The sequence below is a fragment of the Dufourea novaeangliae genome, unplaced genomic scaffold (genome assembly GCF_001272555.1).
Source record: "Dufourea novaeangliae isolate 0120121106 unplaced genomic scaffold, ASM127255v1 scaffold115, whole genome shotgun sequence".
Taxonomy (NCBI): domain Eukaryota; kingdom Metazoa; phylum Arthropoda; class Insecta; order Hymenoptera; family Halictidae; genus Dufourea; species Dufourea novaeangliae.
The window spans coordinates 1,548,478-1,569,593 of NW_015373998.1; the positions used below are offsets into that span (position 1 = coordinate 1,548,478).

The following is a 21,116-nucleotide window of genomic DNA, read 5'->3' on the forward strand; positions in this document are numbered from 1 at the left end:
TGGGTTAAAAACTGTCCCACCTTTTGCTTAGCTTTTTATGCATGCTGGGATATATTTTAAACCACCTCGAAAAGTTGAAGTTACTTACAGTGATACAGCTTAATATTTTATTTTTATATAATTTTTTTTATATTAAACAAAATTCTGTGCAACTAGGGATTTTATTTTCTTTAAAATCGTATGCCTCAAAGAGTTAATGTGCTCGACTGTTTTGTTTTACACTTTGATTGCCACGTCAGTCAAATATCGATGACATGTATATTTCAGAGTATGGATTATTTAAATAGCGTTATAAAATTTTGTGCGTAAAAATAAGACATTGCAGTGTAATTCTTTATTCTCTTTAAAGCAGAGATCGAAAAAGTTATGGAACTTTTTAACGGGTACCATTTAAAACATGGACCATGCAACTTTTGTAAGAAACGTTCTCACATTATAAGTTCCTATGAGAATGGATAAATAAAAATTCTTGGGGATAAAAATTTATTTTGAGTAGGACTTATGAAATATAAGAGTAAACACTTTTCTGTAACAGAAACAGATATTTTGTTCACCAATATTAAAAAAGGTTCTCAATCATTGTAACAAATACGGAATACTATTCAACGAATAGTACTACAACAATATTAAATAATTATATTATTAAATACAATATTAAAAAATTAAATACATAGTGTAATAATATGTATATGTATAGTATTTATATATTGTATTATAGAATTTCTATCTATTTCAATTGTTTCAAGTTAAAACAAATGTTATTTAAGTATTCTTCTTGATAAGTTCTCTTTTCTGTTCAATACTTTTCATGAATCTATTAATTACTTTTGTTGACCTTCATATCTTTTATTAAATAAAGATATGAATAATATGATATTACATTGTTAAATAGAATTACCTAATAGTTTGGTATTTTTATTTATCTTATGGAATCTTTTTTAATAAAGTTTCTAGAATATCTGTTCCATGAGAACACTTTTAGAAGAAGTTCCTAAGGGTATCATTTCTTTCCATAAAAATTCCACGGGAAAGGATACTTTCTTAAGGGAAACATATGAGTTAGAACAGAATTTTGTTAAAAACGATAACTGTTTCTTTCGACCTCTGCTTTAAGGTATAAGTCTTTTTTTCTTTATATCTTTGATAACTAAATATTTTCAGACATATGTACAGGTGACATCTGTGTACCGCTATAGGAATTTCCTTCGTATCACAATGTAAATTATACTCTGGACAAATACATAAATAAAAAAATGAAATTCAAAACAAGAAGAACAGCTTCAGTTAACTGAACGTGTGTATTTCTGATAATTTATGGCTGAAAAAAAAAGGAAATAATATGTGTCTGGCTACGTACGACCTTTTTCACTTAACAGTCAATTATGCTCGGGCATGTTGCCCGCACTATCTCCACTCTTATTCCTAATATCAATTAACCAAAAAAGTAATAAGAAATAATAAATAATAACAAAATAATTAATTCCAAAACTTTTAAAAAAGCGCTGGAAAAATTGGGATTTATGGGACATTTTGTGGTTTACAAATAACGGCAATAGTCAAAGTGGACATAGTTATTGCCCCACCCTGTATATCATCCATCGATGCACTGTGCAAAGAAGACGAAGAATATTTGTGAGCATCAGAACAAAATCATTTGAAAAGGATGACATCCCGCGGAAGGAATTAATTAGGCGCGGCATTGCGGCGAATGCGACACTCCTTGTGGTATGATTAATTTTTTCGCGATGTCGAGAGACGATTACAGTCGCAAGTGATCCTGCAGGTACCGAATAACATTCAAGTATCGAATAGAGTGCTTTATGTCTAAAGTTCTTTCAGGTTTCAATTCTTTCTCTTTTTTGTTCTTCTCACGATGAAGTTCACGAATCACCAGAAAAACAATTTGAAATTCCACGAAATTACAATATAGTATAATCAAATTCGGACGTATAAATTTTATGTCACGAAATGAAATTCTAGGAAACGTTGAAAAACTTAAATAAGTGTATACTATACCTCTACTATATTACATTTAATAAACTGCGGATGTTTATGCATTTATAGCGTCCCCTGATTAGCAAAATACAGAAAAATAAAGATTTCAATAAAATTTAATATTATTCATCCATTACAATTTACACATTATATCCGATACTATAGAAAAGAAATTATTGTGCAATTTTGTTTTTTCTATATTAGTGTAAAAAATTGTAAATTTGCATAAACATTCGCAGTCTAATAATTAAATTATAATGATTTAAAATATATGTCGCAACGTGTGGAATCTGTAGAACATTCTATCAATATTTACTTATCTTTGACGTTTTAGTGCTAAAAAGCAATTTGTGAATATTAACGATCACGCGAACGCGACGATGTAAAACCGATTAAAGTGTACCTCTCGCCTGCGAATCAAAACGCTATTCTGACGACACGGTTCTGAAATGGCGACGAAGGAACAGTTTCCAGGAAATTAATTGATGGTGACGTGGCTCCGGATTCCTCTCATTCTTAGTTTTTAAAGCTTTTAATGAGATTGCCCTTTGGAACCGGGTTCGAATGGATCTCTTTGTGCACACGTGGTTTCTCTAGCTAGAATGTCCACGGGCTTTTACATTTCCATTCTTACGGTGCAAAACGAAAAATGGACAGAAACGTATTTTGTTTTGCAAAAAAGTGTTCAAAAAATGTAAAAAATGTGTAATCAATAGAGATCCTAACATCAGTCCTTTCGATGAAAAATATAGAAGTGCATTTGCATATTTGTTACGGACGTTCAATATGTCTTCCAAAATGGATATCGATCATAGATCAACGTACATTTTCAGATATTCCTTCCGTATCTCGTTATGCCTTGAACCAATATACTTCTAAGACCAGATTCACACTAGCGGTCAAAAGCACGGTCAGATCACGATCAATCTGAATTTAGCCTATATTTCTCTCATTGAATTACGTGTGAGCAATAAAGACTTTTGGCGAATTTGACACGATCTAACCGTACCGTGATCGCTAGTGTGAATCTGGCTTAAATCAATTCTTCTATGTACATTCACTATCTCATAAACGGACTCACGACATCGAATGCTCGTAAGTGCATTACATCGAAAGTGCAGTAAATCATCGATGAGTGTTCGAAGACTTCTCGACACCGAGTGTTCAAACATTATCCCCCACCAATGGGGTATTCCCCGAGGAACCAGTCAAGCTACTGGTGAGAATGATGTCTGAACACTCAGTGCCGAGGAATCTTCGAACACTCATCGATGATTTACTGTATTTATTTCAGGACCTATATCGATTAAACACTTCTTACTCCACTCAGTGAGTACTATAATCCCCTAAAAATCTCAGACTATTTTTTTTTTAACACCCTGTAGTTAAATGAACGATATACAACAGTCTTCGTTCCCCAGTAATCGAGTACTTCGACGTTTCAGCTCGAAGACAGAGTCAATCTTGTTCGGATAGAGGTTCCCGTTCGCGAATTAATCGATCACCGGCCGGTTAATTGGCACGGACAGCCATTCCATCGCAAATTACCTCGCTGTTTCTCGGGCTCGTGTTCGACGATGAAGGCAGGCACCGCGGTGACCATTTGGTAGTCAGCCTCGGCGACGTCCTGCTCCGGATCCTGCTTCGCGGCGAGCAACGCCTGCATCGCGCTCGCGTCACCGCAGCTTCTCCTGGTGTACTTGGTCCTCGAAACCCTGAGCAGGGCGGCTGGGCTGACACCCTGGCAGCTGTCCCGTGACGTGGACGCCCCAGGCGGTTCGTCCAGCGTCGTAGGGCTGGACAACGAAAGGGCAACGTCGTCGGCGCTGTGACGCCTCGACTTCGATAGCCGCTTGAACATCGTTCTGGCTGGAATCAAAGAAATTGCCAGGAATTATTAGCGTTGGAGCAAGAGGCAAATTTATGGCAGAGATATGGTTCATGCGTGAATTTAGGTTACAGACGACTCTAACGCAGAGACCTTTTCAGAGACAGCTAAGGGATTTTTTAGGTCAAACTGTGATATTTAACCCCTTGCACTCCGCTGGGTCAACGCAAGCAAAAATACTTTGTTTATTGCGCAGAAAGTTGTGTTTATTACAATACAAACTAATTAATTTAAATTTTGTATATTTTGTAAATTATTATCAAGGATCTTATACGTTTTAGAAGTGACAGAACGAAGATACTTTGAGGTTTAGACTAGAGTCGTTTATAGTAAAAGAGTCTTGGAGTGCAAAGGGTTAAGCAGATTCTGGAATTGGCCTGGGAAATTTTGCCATTGTTAATACTCAGATACCATACTAGCGCGATTTTACATCAGCGAAACATTGTTTCGTCTGTAACATCCTACCTGGTTAATATAACGGTTTCCTTCCATTACGATAAAAAATTATTTTTCACTTTAACAATTATTACCAATGAATTTCTCAGTAAATTTTACACTGAAGAATATGTTATCGAGTTCAATTTGTTTTTATTCCCTTCAAGTTCTTAATCATAAAAAATTCTAGTGGGATGTTTACGCATGGTGGGGTGTAGTTTCTGAGGGTTAAGACGAATTTACACTTCTACACTTTGAATGTGCATTGCGGAGAATTCATCCACGAATTCATTGAATTCATCAAAAGTAGAGACTGACTCTACTTTGTTCACTGGTCTCTTCAGATGTTCACGTTTGATGAAAGTCAGATAAAAACAATCTTTACACTTGTTAGTGTAGATGAATCATCCACGTTGCACATCCAAAGTGTGAAGTTTTAATTCAGCTTTAGGCACAACGCAGGACACTGTGTCGCTTCTTTGGCCAGGAACGGCGTGCTTAGGGCGAAATGGCCAGGAGGATGGGCCAGTGTCTTCACATTCAATTAAAAAACGGTTCAGTGTAGAGCCGAGTCAGTCACAGTTAGAGTTAAAACATAGTTCATCAGAGAGAATTACAGTTTAGAGACGTCGGTCAAAACGCTCATCTTATAAGAGTACAATTTATTGTAGAAGTGTTCCAACGGTCAGCTTTGAGCTCTAAGTGGACAATTAGGTCCACCTCAGGTGTATGTTTGAGAGCATTCAAGCCTTTCAGCATAGAAACCAAGCGATTAGGCTTGCAAAAGCACTCATGCCCTTCCTGTAAATAATTGTATAATAGTGAATAAATATAGTTGAGTTTATAGTCCCGAAAGTGTGGTACTTCAAGTTGTAAACGGCACTTCCCTGTGCAATACAATATACATATTGTGGTAACCACGAAGTACTTTACCGTGCTCCAACAATTAGTAATGCTTTTTTCTTACAAAATTCAAATATGTTCTAATAAATTAAACCTTTGCATCGGTCGTATTAATTTGAAATCGAATTTATATAATTATCTTCTTTTCATTATTCGAAATAACATTTGCCTAACACGAGAGTAATAAAAATTCATTCGAATAGCACTCAACGCTAATCTGTACCCTACTAGTCAGAATTAATTTATCATAGAACGTACGCTAATTATATCTACGGTCAGATGGTGAAATGTGACGCGTGTGCCTAATTTCCGTCAAAATTCAGATACACTTCCACGTCTGTCTAGATGAAATCTATAAGTTGGCGAAATAAGACATCTCTGTGTCAAAATTTCAAAAACTATCCTGACGCTTGTATAAATAAATCTAAACATGGCCATTTTCAACATGCTTGGTAGAACACTTATCGATTTCTGTTATTAATTAATAAAAAAAAATTGGTTAAAAATTCCTTGCTAATTCGTGAAATTAGAAGCTCTGATACTTGCAACAGCTGTCAATTATATTTACGACCACCCTGTACTCTAGCCCAGCTATATAATTCCAAGATATTACCCGGAATTCTCCGATTCCAGCTTTTTCCGGAATATTCCGCATCGAAAATATTCGACGAACCACGCATTGGGGGAACCGCGACAGACGCGTTATTGTTCTTTCGGATGAATTTCATCGTCCAGGGGCTCTCTCCCCGCTCGGTCGGTGATTTATGTCGAGTTCATTGCTGCTGCTCCCTGTCCCCACCCTTTGGATCCGCAAAAACCGACGAGGTATCGGCTACGTGAACCGTAGGATTGAACGGTAAATCGTACTTGGAAACTTGCGGATCGAACCGCTGCGCACCGGACTCTCTGCTACGTTGTAACGAATACGGAGGAAGGGGGAGGGGGCAGCATCTTCGGTTTCGCGTTTTTCTTGGCCGAGAGGATGGTTTTTAGAGGCAGAGCTAAATTTCAAGGCGCAATCGCGCGATCACCGTTTCTTCCCCCTTGGTGTGCGCGCGCGCGCATTCCGAACCGAAAGAATTTGACCCGCAATCGAAGCACATACGTGACCGTTAGCTCGAATCGGAATGGGACAAAAATCGGACCTGTATTTAGGGTTCTGTCGAGGAGGTTCCTGAGGGCTAATTGTGTTCCTGTTCTTGGAATATAATAAACCGTGGGCTCGAACTCGCGTTTCTTTCGACCTCTCTTCTTGGCGGTTGGGGACTGTTTTTTTTTTCCGATCCGATAATGTGGTCCAATCGTGACCGGTTTTCGTAGTGATACCTCAAATAATGGATATTGATCATTTGAATGGCAACGTGAATTGTTTTCTGATGGGAACCCGAGAATTTCGAGTGTTTATAGGTTTGTAGGGGAGCCTTCATAAAAGTATCAGGCAATTTATCCTGTTTGATAATTTTTGGTTCGTTAGGGTGAAAAACACCCCGCAAAGATTAACGTTTTCCTATTTTCCTGTATGTATATATTGAAAATTGTAGTAGCTACAAATCAGTTTTGCAATGAAAACTTAATGGCATTGTATGATCCACAGAACTGTGCAATAAAAATGCTACAATTTTTCAATTTATTTATTTAGTTATTTGAACACCGAACTTTTAACAATATTATTGTATAATTTTATAGAGCGTCAAAAGTTATAGAATTTTGTTTGAAAGTAATGAAATAAATTTTTAATAATATTAATACACACTTTTGTAGAGCATGAAAGTCTATTAAATTTTCGTTATCGTACTTTTTTTATATTTACTATAGTTTTCAAGATATGCAGAAAAACAGGGAAACTCGCATTAACATTTTAAGGGGTGCTTTGACCCTGAAGAACCAAAAACCAGGCAGAATGACGTAATTGTTTAATAATTTTTAAATTTTGAAAATTCCAAACGAAGGTACAGTGATTCTTCGATGAATGCGACACAGGCAACGGCGTTATTCCCATAAGTAAGGGAATCTCCCTTTGGGAACAATCAAAACAGAGTAAATAGACTCTACGCAGAGGCTCGGCTTCGGGTAGAAGAACAAATTTATGAGAGACTGAAAACCTGTCCACCTTCCCATGAATGCTCCGAGGTGTACCAGAGTATGTCGCACTCATGGAGACATTACTATATTTTATATTGTAATGTTGATTTTAGCATACACTTGTCACCTCTCTGTCGTCGAATTTCGCTTTTGCTAATGGATCGAACAACCATTCTTTACTCGCGAAATGGTTCCTATGAAATTCTCTATTCATACAAGCATTTCTGGCTCAGTTTGTTAAGTACTACAAGCTGACAAAAATTTTTAACCAGTTTTTTACATTTCCAAAGAACAAATACAAGTATACAGGTACATATTTATTGTATAAAAGTTTATTTCTTTAACTTTATTTCCTCGAAATTCAGTCGTGAAGTTAATTCAGTTATGAAGTTATGTCGCCTCAATATCTTTCAACTTAATCAGCGTAAAAAGTGACACCGGCCGATTGCCGTAAGACCATTTAACGGGACGACGCCGCGTAGGCGTGGGGACTTTTTTTTCCTGGATCATTTGCTTGTTCCGCACCAGTCGTTTCGCCTCTCGTTGCGTGTGCACCCGTACAAGCTTCGTCATAAAGTCCAAGAGCAAGAACCTATTCAATGAACTTCGAAGGTCGTGTCGAATGCAACGACCCGAACGCGGGACCGACACAGAGAGCCACGCAACCGGCGATCGTAGAAATATTAATGTTCCGTCGTTGCACGCCACTCTAATTAGACTATCGTAAACGTGATAATTAAAGGGGGTAGAAGTGAGCGGAGTTCCGCGAGCACCGTGGTCACGGTTCACGTGCCCTTTATTCGAACAATACAGACGCGTTCCGTTAAGAATTTTCAGGAAACTCTTGAATATTATCAATTAAATCTTAGAAAACAGAAACTTCTTAACGGTGAAATGAATATAAAAATAAATACGTTGATGTAGACGTGACTTAAGATTAAATGATTCAATTGTTTTTTTTTTGAATCGTTAGAAAAAGGAGACATTTAATTTTTTAAAATTGCTGTAAGTGGAAGTATATCATTTAAAAATCGATAACTGATTTAGTACGGATATAATTTAACATAAATGAAAAAATAAAATTAAGTAAAATGGAGGTTTTTTCTCGATATATGCATTATGATCGAATATTACTGTTATGTTAGGAATAAAAAATACAATAGAAATTAACAAATATGCTTTCAACCCTCTATAGGCAATCTGAGTCGTTGACGATACCCAAGTAAAATCCCTTTTCCCCAGATGTTTCTCCGAATTTGTATATGTACATTTGTATCCGATTGTATAATGTAGTAGAGACTTTGATAAACTTTCCTGGAATTTTTTAGATTTTTCGAAAACCTAAAACAGTAAAAAATATTTGGCTTGGACATAAACGACTTAGTTTGCCCATGGAGTGTGAAAAGATATGTTTGCCAACAGAGGGTTAATATTTTTATAAAATCATAGTATATTTGTATTTTAATTTATTTCATTCGTTTAGAATGTAATCAATGAAATAAGAAAATACCTAAATTTGTTTTCTGTATATAGATTAAGACCAATCATTGTGAATGTTTAGAAGATATTATATGACGAAATTTCTCAAGTAAGATTAATACAATGTGAAAATGGTATTAAAAGAGCGACAAAAGACTAAGATCTAAGAATCTATCGGAAAAAGTGAGTAAGTCGTTTTTTCTAAAGCCACTGAGAAACCACTGAACAGTTGGAATTTCACCGCGTTTCAATATTAAAAGCGCTTCGCCGGCAAAAACTCTTCCGTTTTCAAGTAAAAAACGAATCGGTTGCATTCACCACAAATTGCAACCTGTTGTCGAGAAAAATGAAACACGCGGGAAGAAGAAATCCTCGGTCACTCACCGCATACCTACGGCTATCGTGATCCAACTATTATCACGTCTTTAGATGTTTTCAAGCTACTTCTTCGTTACAGAAACAACTTTAATTCTTTCGTTACAACTTGAAATCATGCACGATATTTTTATTCGAATGTAAAAAGAAGAAAAACTCCTAAAAACCTGCCATAAACTCGAAGACGTATCGTTAAGGAATAGGCTAATTTTTACCTGTAAGATTTACTTACACCTTCAATTTTTTTTTTCTATGCGCACGAATACAGTAAGATGAAAATTAGATATTCGATAATTAAATATTCCATAAAGCATTTCAAAGCCCCAAAATACGTAATCTTTCAGGAAAAGCTAGAAGAAACTTATGAAGAATATTTTATAGCATTTCATATATCATATTGAACAGAGGGACATTAATCTCACTTCGCCTCAAGTATTGGACTACAATGGATCTACGTATTAGAAGACATTTCACGCAATAAAATGAAAACTAACAATTTTTGACTTGTCACACTTTTCTCGTACGAGAGGGGTGCGACATGGAAAAGTGACTTCGACAAGTTAACTGCCTGACTGAAAAGGCCGTACGCAGCCAGACACATTTTATTTCGTTTTTTAAATCATAAATTATCGAAAAGAAGTATATGCGTTTAGTTAATAGAGACTCTTGGTCTTGCTTTAAACTATCCTGCGATATTAATTTTATACAAAAATTTTATAACGGTATTTAAATAATCCAGACTCTTTGCAATATACGTATCACCCATATTTAGTTCACGTCACAGTCAAAGTATTGAATGAATCTTCCCTTTTCCAAAATGATTAAGTTCCCAAAAACTACCAAGAAATGAATTTCAAATATACAAAGTTAAACACCAATCAAGTGCTTCGGCACAAAAATTTGAAAAAATTCAAAAAAACTGGAGTTACTCACTTTAGCATCTGAACCTCCCAAATTGCCTCTTGCCTGCTTAGAAATCGTTCCAAATATCCTGAACTATATTTCCAAATGACACGAACAATACATTCACATCAGAACGATTACACTTCACAGATGAATACTTCCACCCATGCAAAAAGAAACGACAATGAACCATACCTCACGGTGAAATCGTTACTTCTTCCCTCCCCTAGTTTCCAATCAGCTAGTAAATAGAACCCTCGTCCCAATTGCGGCATTTCACGTGAAAAAACGTTACAGAACCATTCTACAATCTTCCAAATATACACACGGACTCACGTGTTTCATAAAGGCTTTTTGTCGCAGAAGAGTTGGGAGTCAACGCGCGGCACAGTCCAGTTTTCACAGATCACCGTATAGAATTTTATAGACGTGCCGATATTAATAGCAACACCTCCGCGACAACCGTGGCGAAAACGAGCGAGAAACGGTGGTCAAGAACGCGGCGACGCGCGTCTGCGGCGAGGTCGGGCCCGGCGAAACCGTCCCATGTAACAGTGCCATTACGCCGATGATCGCGCGGATATTATTTTCGAACGGCCGCGGTAGCCGCGGCCACGTGGAGAGCAATTAACTTCTCTTTCTCTCTCTCTCTCTCTCTCTCTCTCTCTCTCTCTCTCTCTCTCACTCGCGGCCAGCCGTTCAGCCGGCCAACGAAGGCCGCCTCGCTATTATTTATTTTTCCTCGTCAAGGTCCTCCGGTTGTTCGGGTGACGCGCTCTGCCCCGGTAGCTGGAACCTGGAGCTCTATGCACTAGGGATGGGATCGAGTTCGATACGTACACTATCGAGGAAATGTTTTTGTATTTTATATTATGTCAAAGCTGAAGTAGATTGGTTAACTCATTATTAGACTGCGAATGTTTATGCATTTATAGGGTCCCCTGATTTACGAACGTAGGTAATTAGAGATTCTAGTAAAATTTAATATTATCTGTACATTATTATTAACATATTAAAACCCATAGTACAGAAAAGAAATTTCTGTGTAGTTTGGTTTTTTCTATGTTAGTATCCAGAATTGTAAGTTTGCATAAACATCTGCAGTTTACTCATTATTGTACTATCGAAAAATCAATATTTATGTAGAAACAGTCAGTAGTAGAGAGACATAGTAGGTCTAACCACAGGCCACAGACGAGACGTAAGAATCTTATAAGAATCTTATATCTCGTCTGTGGTCTAGCAAATCTATCGATTCAAATTTTCCCACAAATGAAGCTTCACACGAAAGAATCCTATTAATATTTAACAGTGGTTATTTTGCAGTGAAAGAGAAACTTCAGAAATAATTCATCTGAGCATTTATGCCATCCGGATATACTATTCTGAGAAAAATAAAATAATACCAACTTCCCATAATAAAGAGATTGAAAACAACAGTGAATGAGGTTCGATAGATAAACTGACTAAATTTCTATGAAACGTTTGAATTTCTATTTCTATCAAGAGTTTTAATTTAATTTCTATCGATGGAGTTCCAGCATAAAGTGGATTCCCATTCTATGGATGATTACATACTGATATTTCCGTATCTACACATACTTATTTTAACCAAAAATTAACCACAAATTCAAGTTTGTAACGAAAATGAGAAAAGATACAGTACTAAATATCTTTCTCGGTGCGAACGCACCGTTTACACCATCCACCCACGTATCGTGGACACTTCTCGTCTTCCGTTCTTTTCTTCGCTCGTTTCCGTTTCACACTGTCCGACATTTGCTCCCTTTCGAGCCACTTTACCAAGGGAGGAGGAGCGTCCTCTGTCGCTGGTATATATGTTCGTAACGTTCATCTTTCGATCCGCTCAATTAGCCCGATGAGCGAGAAGAAAGCGAACACGCTTCGCCTCCTTCTCGCCCTTCTCGACGCCCTCCTCGCCGTTCTCCTCCTTTTCGAGGAGGAGAACGTTGCCCGCGCTCCGATTTTGCTCGTAAATTAACCGTTTTGCAGTGAAAGTGGCCTGATTTTATCAACGAAATCGCCGGTCAGGAAGAGACCACCTCTAACGAAATGAAAGGGAATCACATTGGTGATCAACGGACGCGTCCCGTGAAACGACCCATTCTTTTGGCGACGTTCGTTAATTATTCTGTTTTCTACGCCCATTGTTTAACCACTGTAAGTATAAACGAGTGAAATCTAAAGATTTTGTCAGAAAAAAAATTCAGATATATTGATATATTATAGTTATAGGTGTTCTTGAGAATTTCTTTGACAAGAATGGTATTAGGACAATTTTCGACACTTCGCATGAATTGTAAATAATATCAATTGGAATAGAAACTGAATGTTTTATTATTGTTTTTAGAATCTCATATTATACTTATATCATATTTATGCTAAAAGAGTAACTTGTCAGTGCTGCAACAGTGTAGAGACTTTTGACCACTAACTATTTTTTGCCTCAGAGCCAGATAAAACTATTGTTCAGTATTTTTATTTTATAGCAGAAAAACATCACTGATCGTACATTTCTACTGGAAACATCGACTATTTTTATGACTACCAAATCGTAGTTTACCATCATTTGTGAAATGAATTTTATGTTTTATTTCTATTAAAAAGACGGTGTACACAACTCAAAAATTAACTTGGGTAAGTTTGGATGTGAAGTACTTACAGAATTGAATTACGTTGTCGCTGTATTTAATCATAGAAAGAAATATCGATTATTTAAACCAGATAATTTATTACAGGCATAGTTTTCCAAGTGAGAGTACTGATTTCCGTAATCTGAACTGCCTATACTTTTCAAAAACATATGTATACCGTTGACGTGTCCACTCGTTTGAAGTATTCGGATATTGTAAACAAAATAATATTGTATATTACGTATTTAATGAAGAATATGAATGGTCATAAGTTTCAGGAATGAATTTAAGATCGAATAAATCATAAAAAATGAAACATCATTATATTGTTCTATATAAAACATTATTTTCTCTCAATGTATCTTGTTCTGAATTTCCCTGTTTCGTTCTATTAATTAAGATAAATATCTATAAAAACTCCTGACCACCAAAACGCTCAATAAGATCAATGTCAATTTCACCGAATACATTCTAACCTTCTCTTTTAAATTCCCTACGATTACACTTTCTTCGCATCGAAATTTCCTAGCTTCAACGGATCGTGTACAAAAAACAAATACAACCAAAGATCGTAGATAAGCATAATTACGAAAAATGTGTTTGAAATTTATAGAATATTTCCAATTACCATTATTAAAACGTTGTTCCCGGCATCCGAAAGTGGATTATCTGATCGCACGTGTCGTGTCATTAAGCGATGTATTATCGATCACAATGTAGATTGTGTTTTTACGTGATCACGGTGCTGAACTTCTGCCAAGTGTAAAGAGAAAACCTCACTGGCGTTCGCCCCGGTTACCGTAATGGCCTGGCGCACTTTCAATTTTCATTTTTGCTGTTTTTCAATTATGAACACGCAGCTCGTTGTGTGTACGTACCACTAACAGAGCTGTCGGTTTTCGATCCCCGTTTCGTTGGTCTGCTGCTCGTCCCGACGATTTCGCGAGGCAACGGCGCATGCATCGAAACCCGATGTGGGTTCTTGACTCGAATTTCAATATTTCTTTCACGAGGTTTTTTCCGTCCACGCGATCGTGTCTCACTTCCGCGCACACGCGAAAATTAATTGTTGCGCACACGTGAAAATTAACTGTTCTGCACGTGTGAAATTTAACTGTTGTGCATACGCCAAAATTAATTGTTCTGCACACGCGAAAATTAATAATCAAACACGCGTCGAGCATTGAATTTAATGCTGTTGCAACTGGTGAGGAATTCGAAGCGGTGTGAACTCGAAAACTAGACTACGGTTTGATGGTTACTTGATGCGACACGAATCGATTCTGGTAATAGACTGATTTTTGAGGTAGACTGAAACACCTTGAGAATTCGAATTTCTATCTGATTGGTAAAAGTCTGTTGAAGGCATTTACAAAATTAGAAATTACGATTGGTTGAACCCTGAAGGAGAGGGAAAGTATTCTTGAATTTTCCAAGTTGGCATGGTGGTGGAAATGTCGTTCGAGGTGAAGTGTACTTGAGAAGGTAATTAAGCACGTGGTCGAGATTTTTTTTGACGACGCCGAATTTGTGACTGACTTGGTACGGTTTTATGGCCGTATTGTTCCGCGAATAAGAACCGACGCGTATATTGTAGACCATATGTTAGAAACCGTTGTGTATTGTTTGACGATGAAGAGTATCCAAAATGCGTAGCAGATGGGGAAAAGTATAAAGACGATACATTGTGAAAGAAGCGGACATATAAAACGATTAAACGTCAGGAATCATAACCCATCTCCAGTATACATAAACACCACACTAATGCGAATTGGGATTTTCAATTTTTTATGATTAAGAAGAAAATAAGATCAAATTGAACTCGATGATATATTTTTTAGGGTAAAATTTTCTGAGAAATTCAATGATAATAATTGCAGAAATGAGAATCAATTATTTAACTATGAAAATTTGTAATAAAGAAATCGTAAATTTTAACACGAACCGATGAAATAATGTTTCGCTAGTGCCAATTCACACTTGTGTGGTGTCTGAGGGTTAAGAGAATATTCTAGCGAAAGACTAGCGGATCTGTGGGTAATATTCAAATTTAAAATTCTATTATCAATATTCAAGTTTGAAATTCTATTGTCAATATTCAAGTTTGAGAGTTCAGTATAAGAGTACAATGTTTAATGTACCATTCACATTTGTACAGTCTGTATGAAATACACAAAATATAGATTATGTTATGTTCCATGGTTACAGTATTTCAAGTCCGATCATTCCGTAGAATCTCGTTGATAAGTCAACCATACACCTGGAATACTTTTCCCTGTCAGTAACAGTCCGTAATTTTATTCGTAATCTGCAGTCTCGTTTCATCGTTTGCGTAATTTCCCAGAGACATTTCCTACGATCCTCTATTATTCCTTTGCACGCCAATAGCACCTACCGCAGAGACCTGCAATTGTAGAAGCGATCCCGTCGTAACTCACGAGATCGTTTCATTCTCTATATGATTGCCTCGAATGATTGGCGCGTTCGACACGAGATTATCGACCGACGAGAGGAACACTGTACGTTTGATTTCACGTGTAATTTGCACGCCACTTTTGCCGATTTCTTCGACTATTTTACAGTTGACGTATAGTTTTCGCTGTTTTGCAGGATCTTTGCTCTATCACGTATCGTTTTGTCGAGACCGGTAATTCATCCGATTGCCACATCGCTTTTGCGTAATCGGAATTCTATAACTTTCAACGTGATTTCGAAAAATTATCATCTGGAGGTAGGACAATTTTAATGTTTAATAATGTTAACCATACGAATACCTTGATTTTCTAAATTTTGTGGACGATGAACGATTAAACGTTTTAACATACAAATGATTTTTTCAACTAAAGGATTATTTTTGTGAGCTGATATGTAATTGTTGCCTAATTTGTAAATAGGTACAGGTAGGTAGGGCCCCTTGGCCCGCCAATTAACGCGTATAAAAGATAATCTCGACGACACGTTAATTCTGCGCGGGAACCACCTGTCGAAGACGTGTTTTCTTACAATGAAACGGTGCCCGATGGTTCGACGACGTGTGACGGGTCCCCTTGAACGTGTATGTCGCGGCCATGCCTGCATCACGGGGACCGGCAGCAACCGTGAAATCAACGCACTGGATCAGAGGGGACAGGTCCGCGACACCTTTTCGACGTAACAGAACACCAGGCGTTGACTATAACTGCGTACGACGCAATGGTAGGCTTTTAGGCGATCGAGGCTTCTGCTAAATCTCGTTGGAAGGACCTTTACAACTGGAGGTTTTTCCTCGTCAGTAACAATCCTTAATTTGATTCGCAATAGAGTTTCATTTTCATCGTTTGCTCATGTTGGATGACTTCCTGCGCCCACTAATGCCCCACGATGAAAGTATTTTGTTTGAAAAAGAATCAGTAAAGGCGAGTTACTCATGTGTTAGTTAATTTTTTGAAGCAGAGTGATAAGAAAAACCTATCACATTCTTAACACTAGGTTTACGGGCACTTATCGTGTAGGTATCTTCACGGCACGCATCAACGAACCCGCAGATTTTCTTTAAAAAACAACTTATTTTATACAATACACAATTTATGATCTCTGAAATTAATGCATAGCTATAGAGATAGGTATACCACATAGAGAATTTCGAGGTTAGAAAGCATTCGAAATGCGTCAAAATGACGCGTCCCGTAAACCTAGTGTTAACTGAATATAGAAATGTTATATAAGGGTGTTCGTTTGCTACTAGGTGCTCAAAATGTTCAACTAGTTCTGTTCACAAACAGATGGCATGCATCATTTTTCTTCTGTTTCGTTTTTTTTTTAGGCAGAAAAAAATTTTTTTAATTCAAAATCATGTTTTGTAATTATTTTATGACGAAATAACTTCAATATACTAAGGGTTTGGGAAAAGATCTTATATTTCTTTACGAAAATCAAATGAGATGCATGATAATTACACTATGGATTTTATGCATTTATCGCATACACGATTGTCTAAAACTCAGTTACAGTTAAACTTTCAATAGAGTTTACCGAGGTTTTCATTTTCTGTTGAATCCTATGGAAGTCTTCAAGATGCCATCAAATTTCTATTGAACTCTGGTCTTGCAAACTATCCCACAAAAATCGAGTTTTTTTCGAAACATCCGCAGTCTAATGATAATGCGATGGCAGTATCAAGAAATTTGAAAAGAATCTGGCAAACTGAAGAAACTCCAGAAGTAGGTTCTTTATGAACTGAAAAGAACAACGGAGATTTCGTGTGTTACGACCTAACAGAAATATCCACATATCAGATAACATTAAGAATTTGTTGTACCGATTAAAGGCAATGGTAGAATAAAGTATTAAAAATTCATTTTCTCAAGCTGTTTAGTGACGTTATTTGCTTTTTACCCTCCTTACCCTTCATATATTGTAAAGTAACTTACAATTAGATCGTTTCATCAACGGTTGGCGAGTTCGACGCGGGATCAACGTGAAAATCAACGTACAAAATCTTCAGCACGGTGGACAGGTCCGCGCGACACGTTTTCATCATAACGGTTATTATTAATTATAATTGCGAGCGACGGTAAGCTTTTAAGCGATCGAGACTTCAGCTGCGACGGCGAACATTTTCATGTCCCTGTTCGTGACTCTTTCAATTATAACGTAGACTGACTATAATTGAGACAGCTGTTAGGGGAGTCTCGAGGAAAATTCGTTTCCTGGAGGAGTTTAACCTGCCAGAAGTTATATACTACTCCGTTAGAGGAAACGTAATATTTTCAGTATTTTTTTCGATATTCTTTAGCACGTTGGCTTCCGTGGGGGCTCAACGGGGACGGGAAGAAAAATTAAACGAACAAATTTTAAAATTATTTTAGGAAATTAATATTTGTACTCGTGTACTTGTCACTGTCTTGAGATCTCTGAAGATATTTTATCGTTAGGTAGACTAGAGAAACACTTGTTGAAATGAATGAAATACATAAATACATTATTATATCATAGACATTCTATGATAATAAACCTTCATTTATTGCTACTATCTTAGTTACAATCACTTAGGGAGTGTTAAATTAAGTTAAATAAATATCTCATTTTTAACGGTGTTTCGTGAAATGAAAAGAATGGTCTTGAACATGTTTCCCGCTAATAGATAAATAAAAAAAACTTGAAATTTCAAGCATTTCGTGTATATCGCACGAAATATCTAATTTCTCGGTAAAACATTTCCTCCTTGGTATACAACTAAGAAATAGTGAAAAAGGAAGAAGTTTAAATTGCTTTTATTGTTAAGAACAGGTCTGAAAACGAAAGGCTATTTATCTCGAGAATACATCTTTAATTCCGCGCGAAGGACTTAGAAATTGTAATTACGTTCGGGAGAAAGCACGTAATAATTAACTCACCGTTGACAGGGACGGTTAGATTGGAAGGGGAAAGAAGATATATCTTCAACGATATATACTTGTTATTCTAGTATAACATTCAGGCTAGAATATCAGAATGTAAATGATACTTTCCTTCAATAAGTAGATTAGTTTATAAAAACTTAGATTAAACAGAAGATTATTTCCCCTGTCAATGGTCTGATTAGATTGACAATAGAATTTATAAAAACATTAAACTACATTGAAAATTTTCCTGTTGTCATATTTTGCACATCCGTCAATGTCAAAAGCACATCAAACGTGCTTTATAACAATGAATTACGGTCTTTCAATTTCACACAATTAGACGGGGAAACAAATCAAACAAGTATATCGAACAAATTTTAAACATATAATCTATTGTAAATAATGCAATGTTATTAATATAATACAATAATATGGTGTAACACTATAACTCTATGGATTATTTGCATAAAAATACACTCGAATTGGTTCAATCTGTTGAAATATTTATAAATGAAACAGAAAAATCTGAAATTTTATTCGTGTCCCCAAATCTTCGTCACTCGACAGACTCTGCGACAGCTTGAATAGGTGCTAACGATCGCGCGGAAAACTGGCCCAAGATGGTCAAAATGGCGCGCGAATACTGTTCGTGCGTTTAATACGTCTGGTATGTAATCGTAAAAGTCACCGGAATGGCGGAGCCATTTCAGCTGTTCCAGTCATTGCTGCTCAGACACCTGTCGCGCGGGACGACAAAGCAGTAACGAACGCTACCATTTGGTTTCGCGTTGATCGACGTTTCTTATTGGTCGTTTCGGGTGCGTTTCACCCGTGGAAGTACTACCAAGAACATGGATCAATCGCATCTAGTCACTTAACGCATTGACGACAGAAAACGAGAAGTTTCATGGCATAAATACGTTGTTGACCACCAGAATATCAGAATGTAAATGATAAGGAACCTGGTTTTCAGGCACGTACACTACAAATTCATTATTTCCTAGGTATTGATACGTTTTACTTTCAATTAGAATATTATTTGTCTTTTTTATAGTGGATATTTTATAGTTTAGTGGACAAATAGGTACAGCGAATTTTTAGCAAAATTTTGTCGTATTTCATTCTGAAACCACGTTTCCGTAGTCTATTCTCACACTACCCCCTGGTCTTTCTTTGAAACTAACAAGGAAACTTCTTTTTTATTATCTCCAGTTACAGTTATATTTTGTCTACCTGGCATTAGAAACTGCTTATACATTTTGGAACACTCATACATTCTCACTGATTCCTTCTATTTACACACTTTTTCAGACCATGCACGGCAGATCAATCGAACGTTAATATTCAGTATTAGCTGAAGCGATAGGCACTTGTTTTTTTGTCTGTATGACAAAAATAGATTAAAGAAAAATTGCGTTTGTATTTTTCGATTTTTATATTCTGGGCTATAAAGGTTTAATAATGCCATTTGAATGTGGCATAGGGACTGCAACCAATCTGTATCCAGTTTTAGGGTTTTCCAGAGCATCTACCTTTGGAATTTTAGAGATCACTGATCTTAAGAAACGCGGAGTTAGCAATGATGAGGAGACAAGCCGAATCAGCCGGTTTTGTTGAATATTCATTGGAACATCGAGACAGAATAAGAACTAACGATCGAAAATGATGAAAGCCTGGACGTGTTGTCACATAAAAAATTAAAATTGTAAGGTTTATTCCTTCCTGTATGCTGAGAATTCCGAGATATTCAGAGATTTTATGACAAAATTTTACGATTGTAGTATCGTTGAGAGAAGGATATGGTATTTTGGTTAATTAGAATTAAGTTAATTGGGCATTTGTTTTGTGTACAGGTTTCATTCAAGTAAAATATTCACGTCGATGATAGAGTTCCTTTAGTACTTTCTATTAAACCAGCTTGAGTGTTTTATTTTCATGATTTCTTCGCTATAAAATACGACGCTCGTAAAATGTTCGGGAATTGTCCGCTAATCACCGCTAGGAGACGATTTCTTCTTTCGGTAATACCTTTGAGGAAGAAAGTCAACTTCTCAATCCATTGATTAACGTTCGACCTCGCGGCGATTCGCGATTTCTTTCGTATATAAAAGTAAGTGACATCCATCAAGACTTTCGAAAATTTCCAAAAATATAGATTTATCGAGCTACTTGAAAATGGATTAAAAGAAAGTATACTTCCGTCCTTGGGTAAAATGTCCTGTCTAAGAAATTACTGTTTTTCAAGATTCTTCGAAATGTTTGAAGCTCCGATATGTGTTTCACGTTCTAATAAAAGTTAGAATGTGTCGCATGCTTTTTAGGGCTCTAGAAACAGTCTAATTTATTGGTCCTAACTGCTTTTCAGATGATTTTACTAGTTCCTATTGCTTTATGTAACATCGACCAAGCTAAATAGACCTACGTTAATAAACAGCAGAAGAATGTTTAATTACGAAATTGATGCTAACCATGTGAGCAAATCGCCTTGCTTTTTGGGAATCATTAACAGTTTCTAGCAATAATAATAACCATGAGAAGTGTTATATTTCAATTGTTTATACCTCACGTATCTATGTTTAAGTTGTGTGAAAAAAATAAAAAATTATAATTTAAACGGTTTCCTATATTAAAATATCCTATGATGAAAAACAAGGACGACACAAAGAAAACTGTAAACTTTCTTTTTCTTGGTTGTTCCAAAATATAATATTAATTAGGACAATTGAGCTAAGAAGGGCAGTATATTAGGATAATGAAAACTTCCTATCAATTAGAAACTGAAATAAAAATTTCCCTCTTAGCAATCATGTAAATTCAAATAAAAATTGTCTCTGATGAATCTCATCCTATTATAATAAGAAACAATAAATTACCTGAATTCGTTACTAAACACACAAATGGCTGAATAATTGTTAAAACGAAAATTTACTTAAAATATGGGACGTCATCAACTGAACCCATTGCTGATTTCCGTCCCATTGATCATAGGCTAGATCATCCTAGATCGAGTCACATCGAACCGTGGGGCAGCCCCGAGTT

The 21,116-nt window shown here is 36.4% G+C and overlaps 1 protein-coding gene across 1 annotated transcript in view; it reads right to left on the reverse strand.

The window, feature by feature from the left end:
* LOC107188098 overlaps nucleotides 1-21,116 on the reverse strand; it is a 59,280-nt gene that overhangs the window by 18,333 nt on the left and 19,831 nt on the right. Inside the window, exon 2 of the mRNA XM_015576345.1 lies at nucleotides 3,544-3,864. Coding sequence (XP_015431831.1) covers nucleotides 3,544-3,856 — 313 coding nt within the window. The 5' untranslated portion in view covers nucleotides 3,857-3,864. The remainder of the gene's footprint in view (nucleotides 1-3,543; nucleotides 3,865-21,116) is intronic.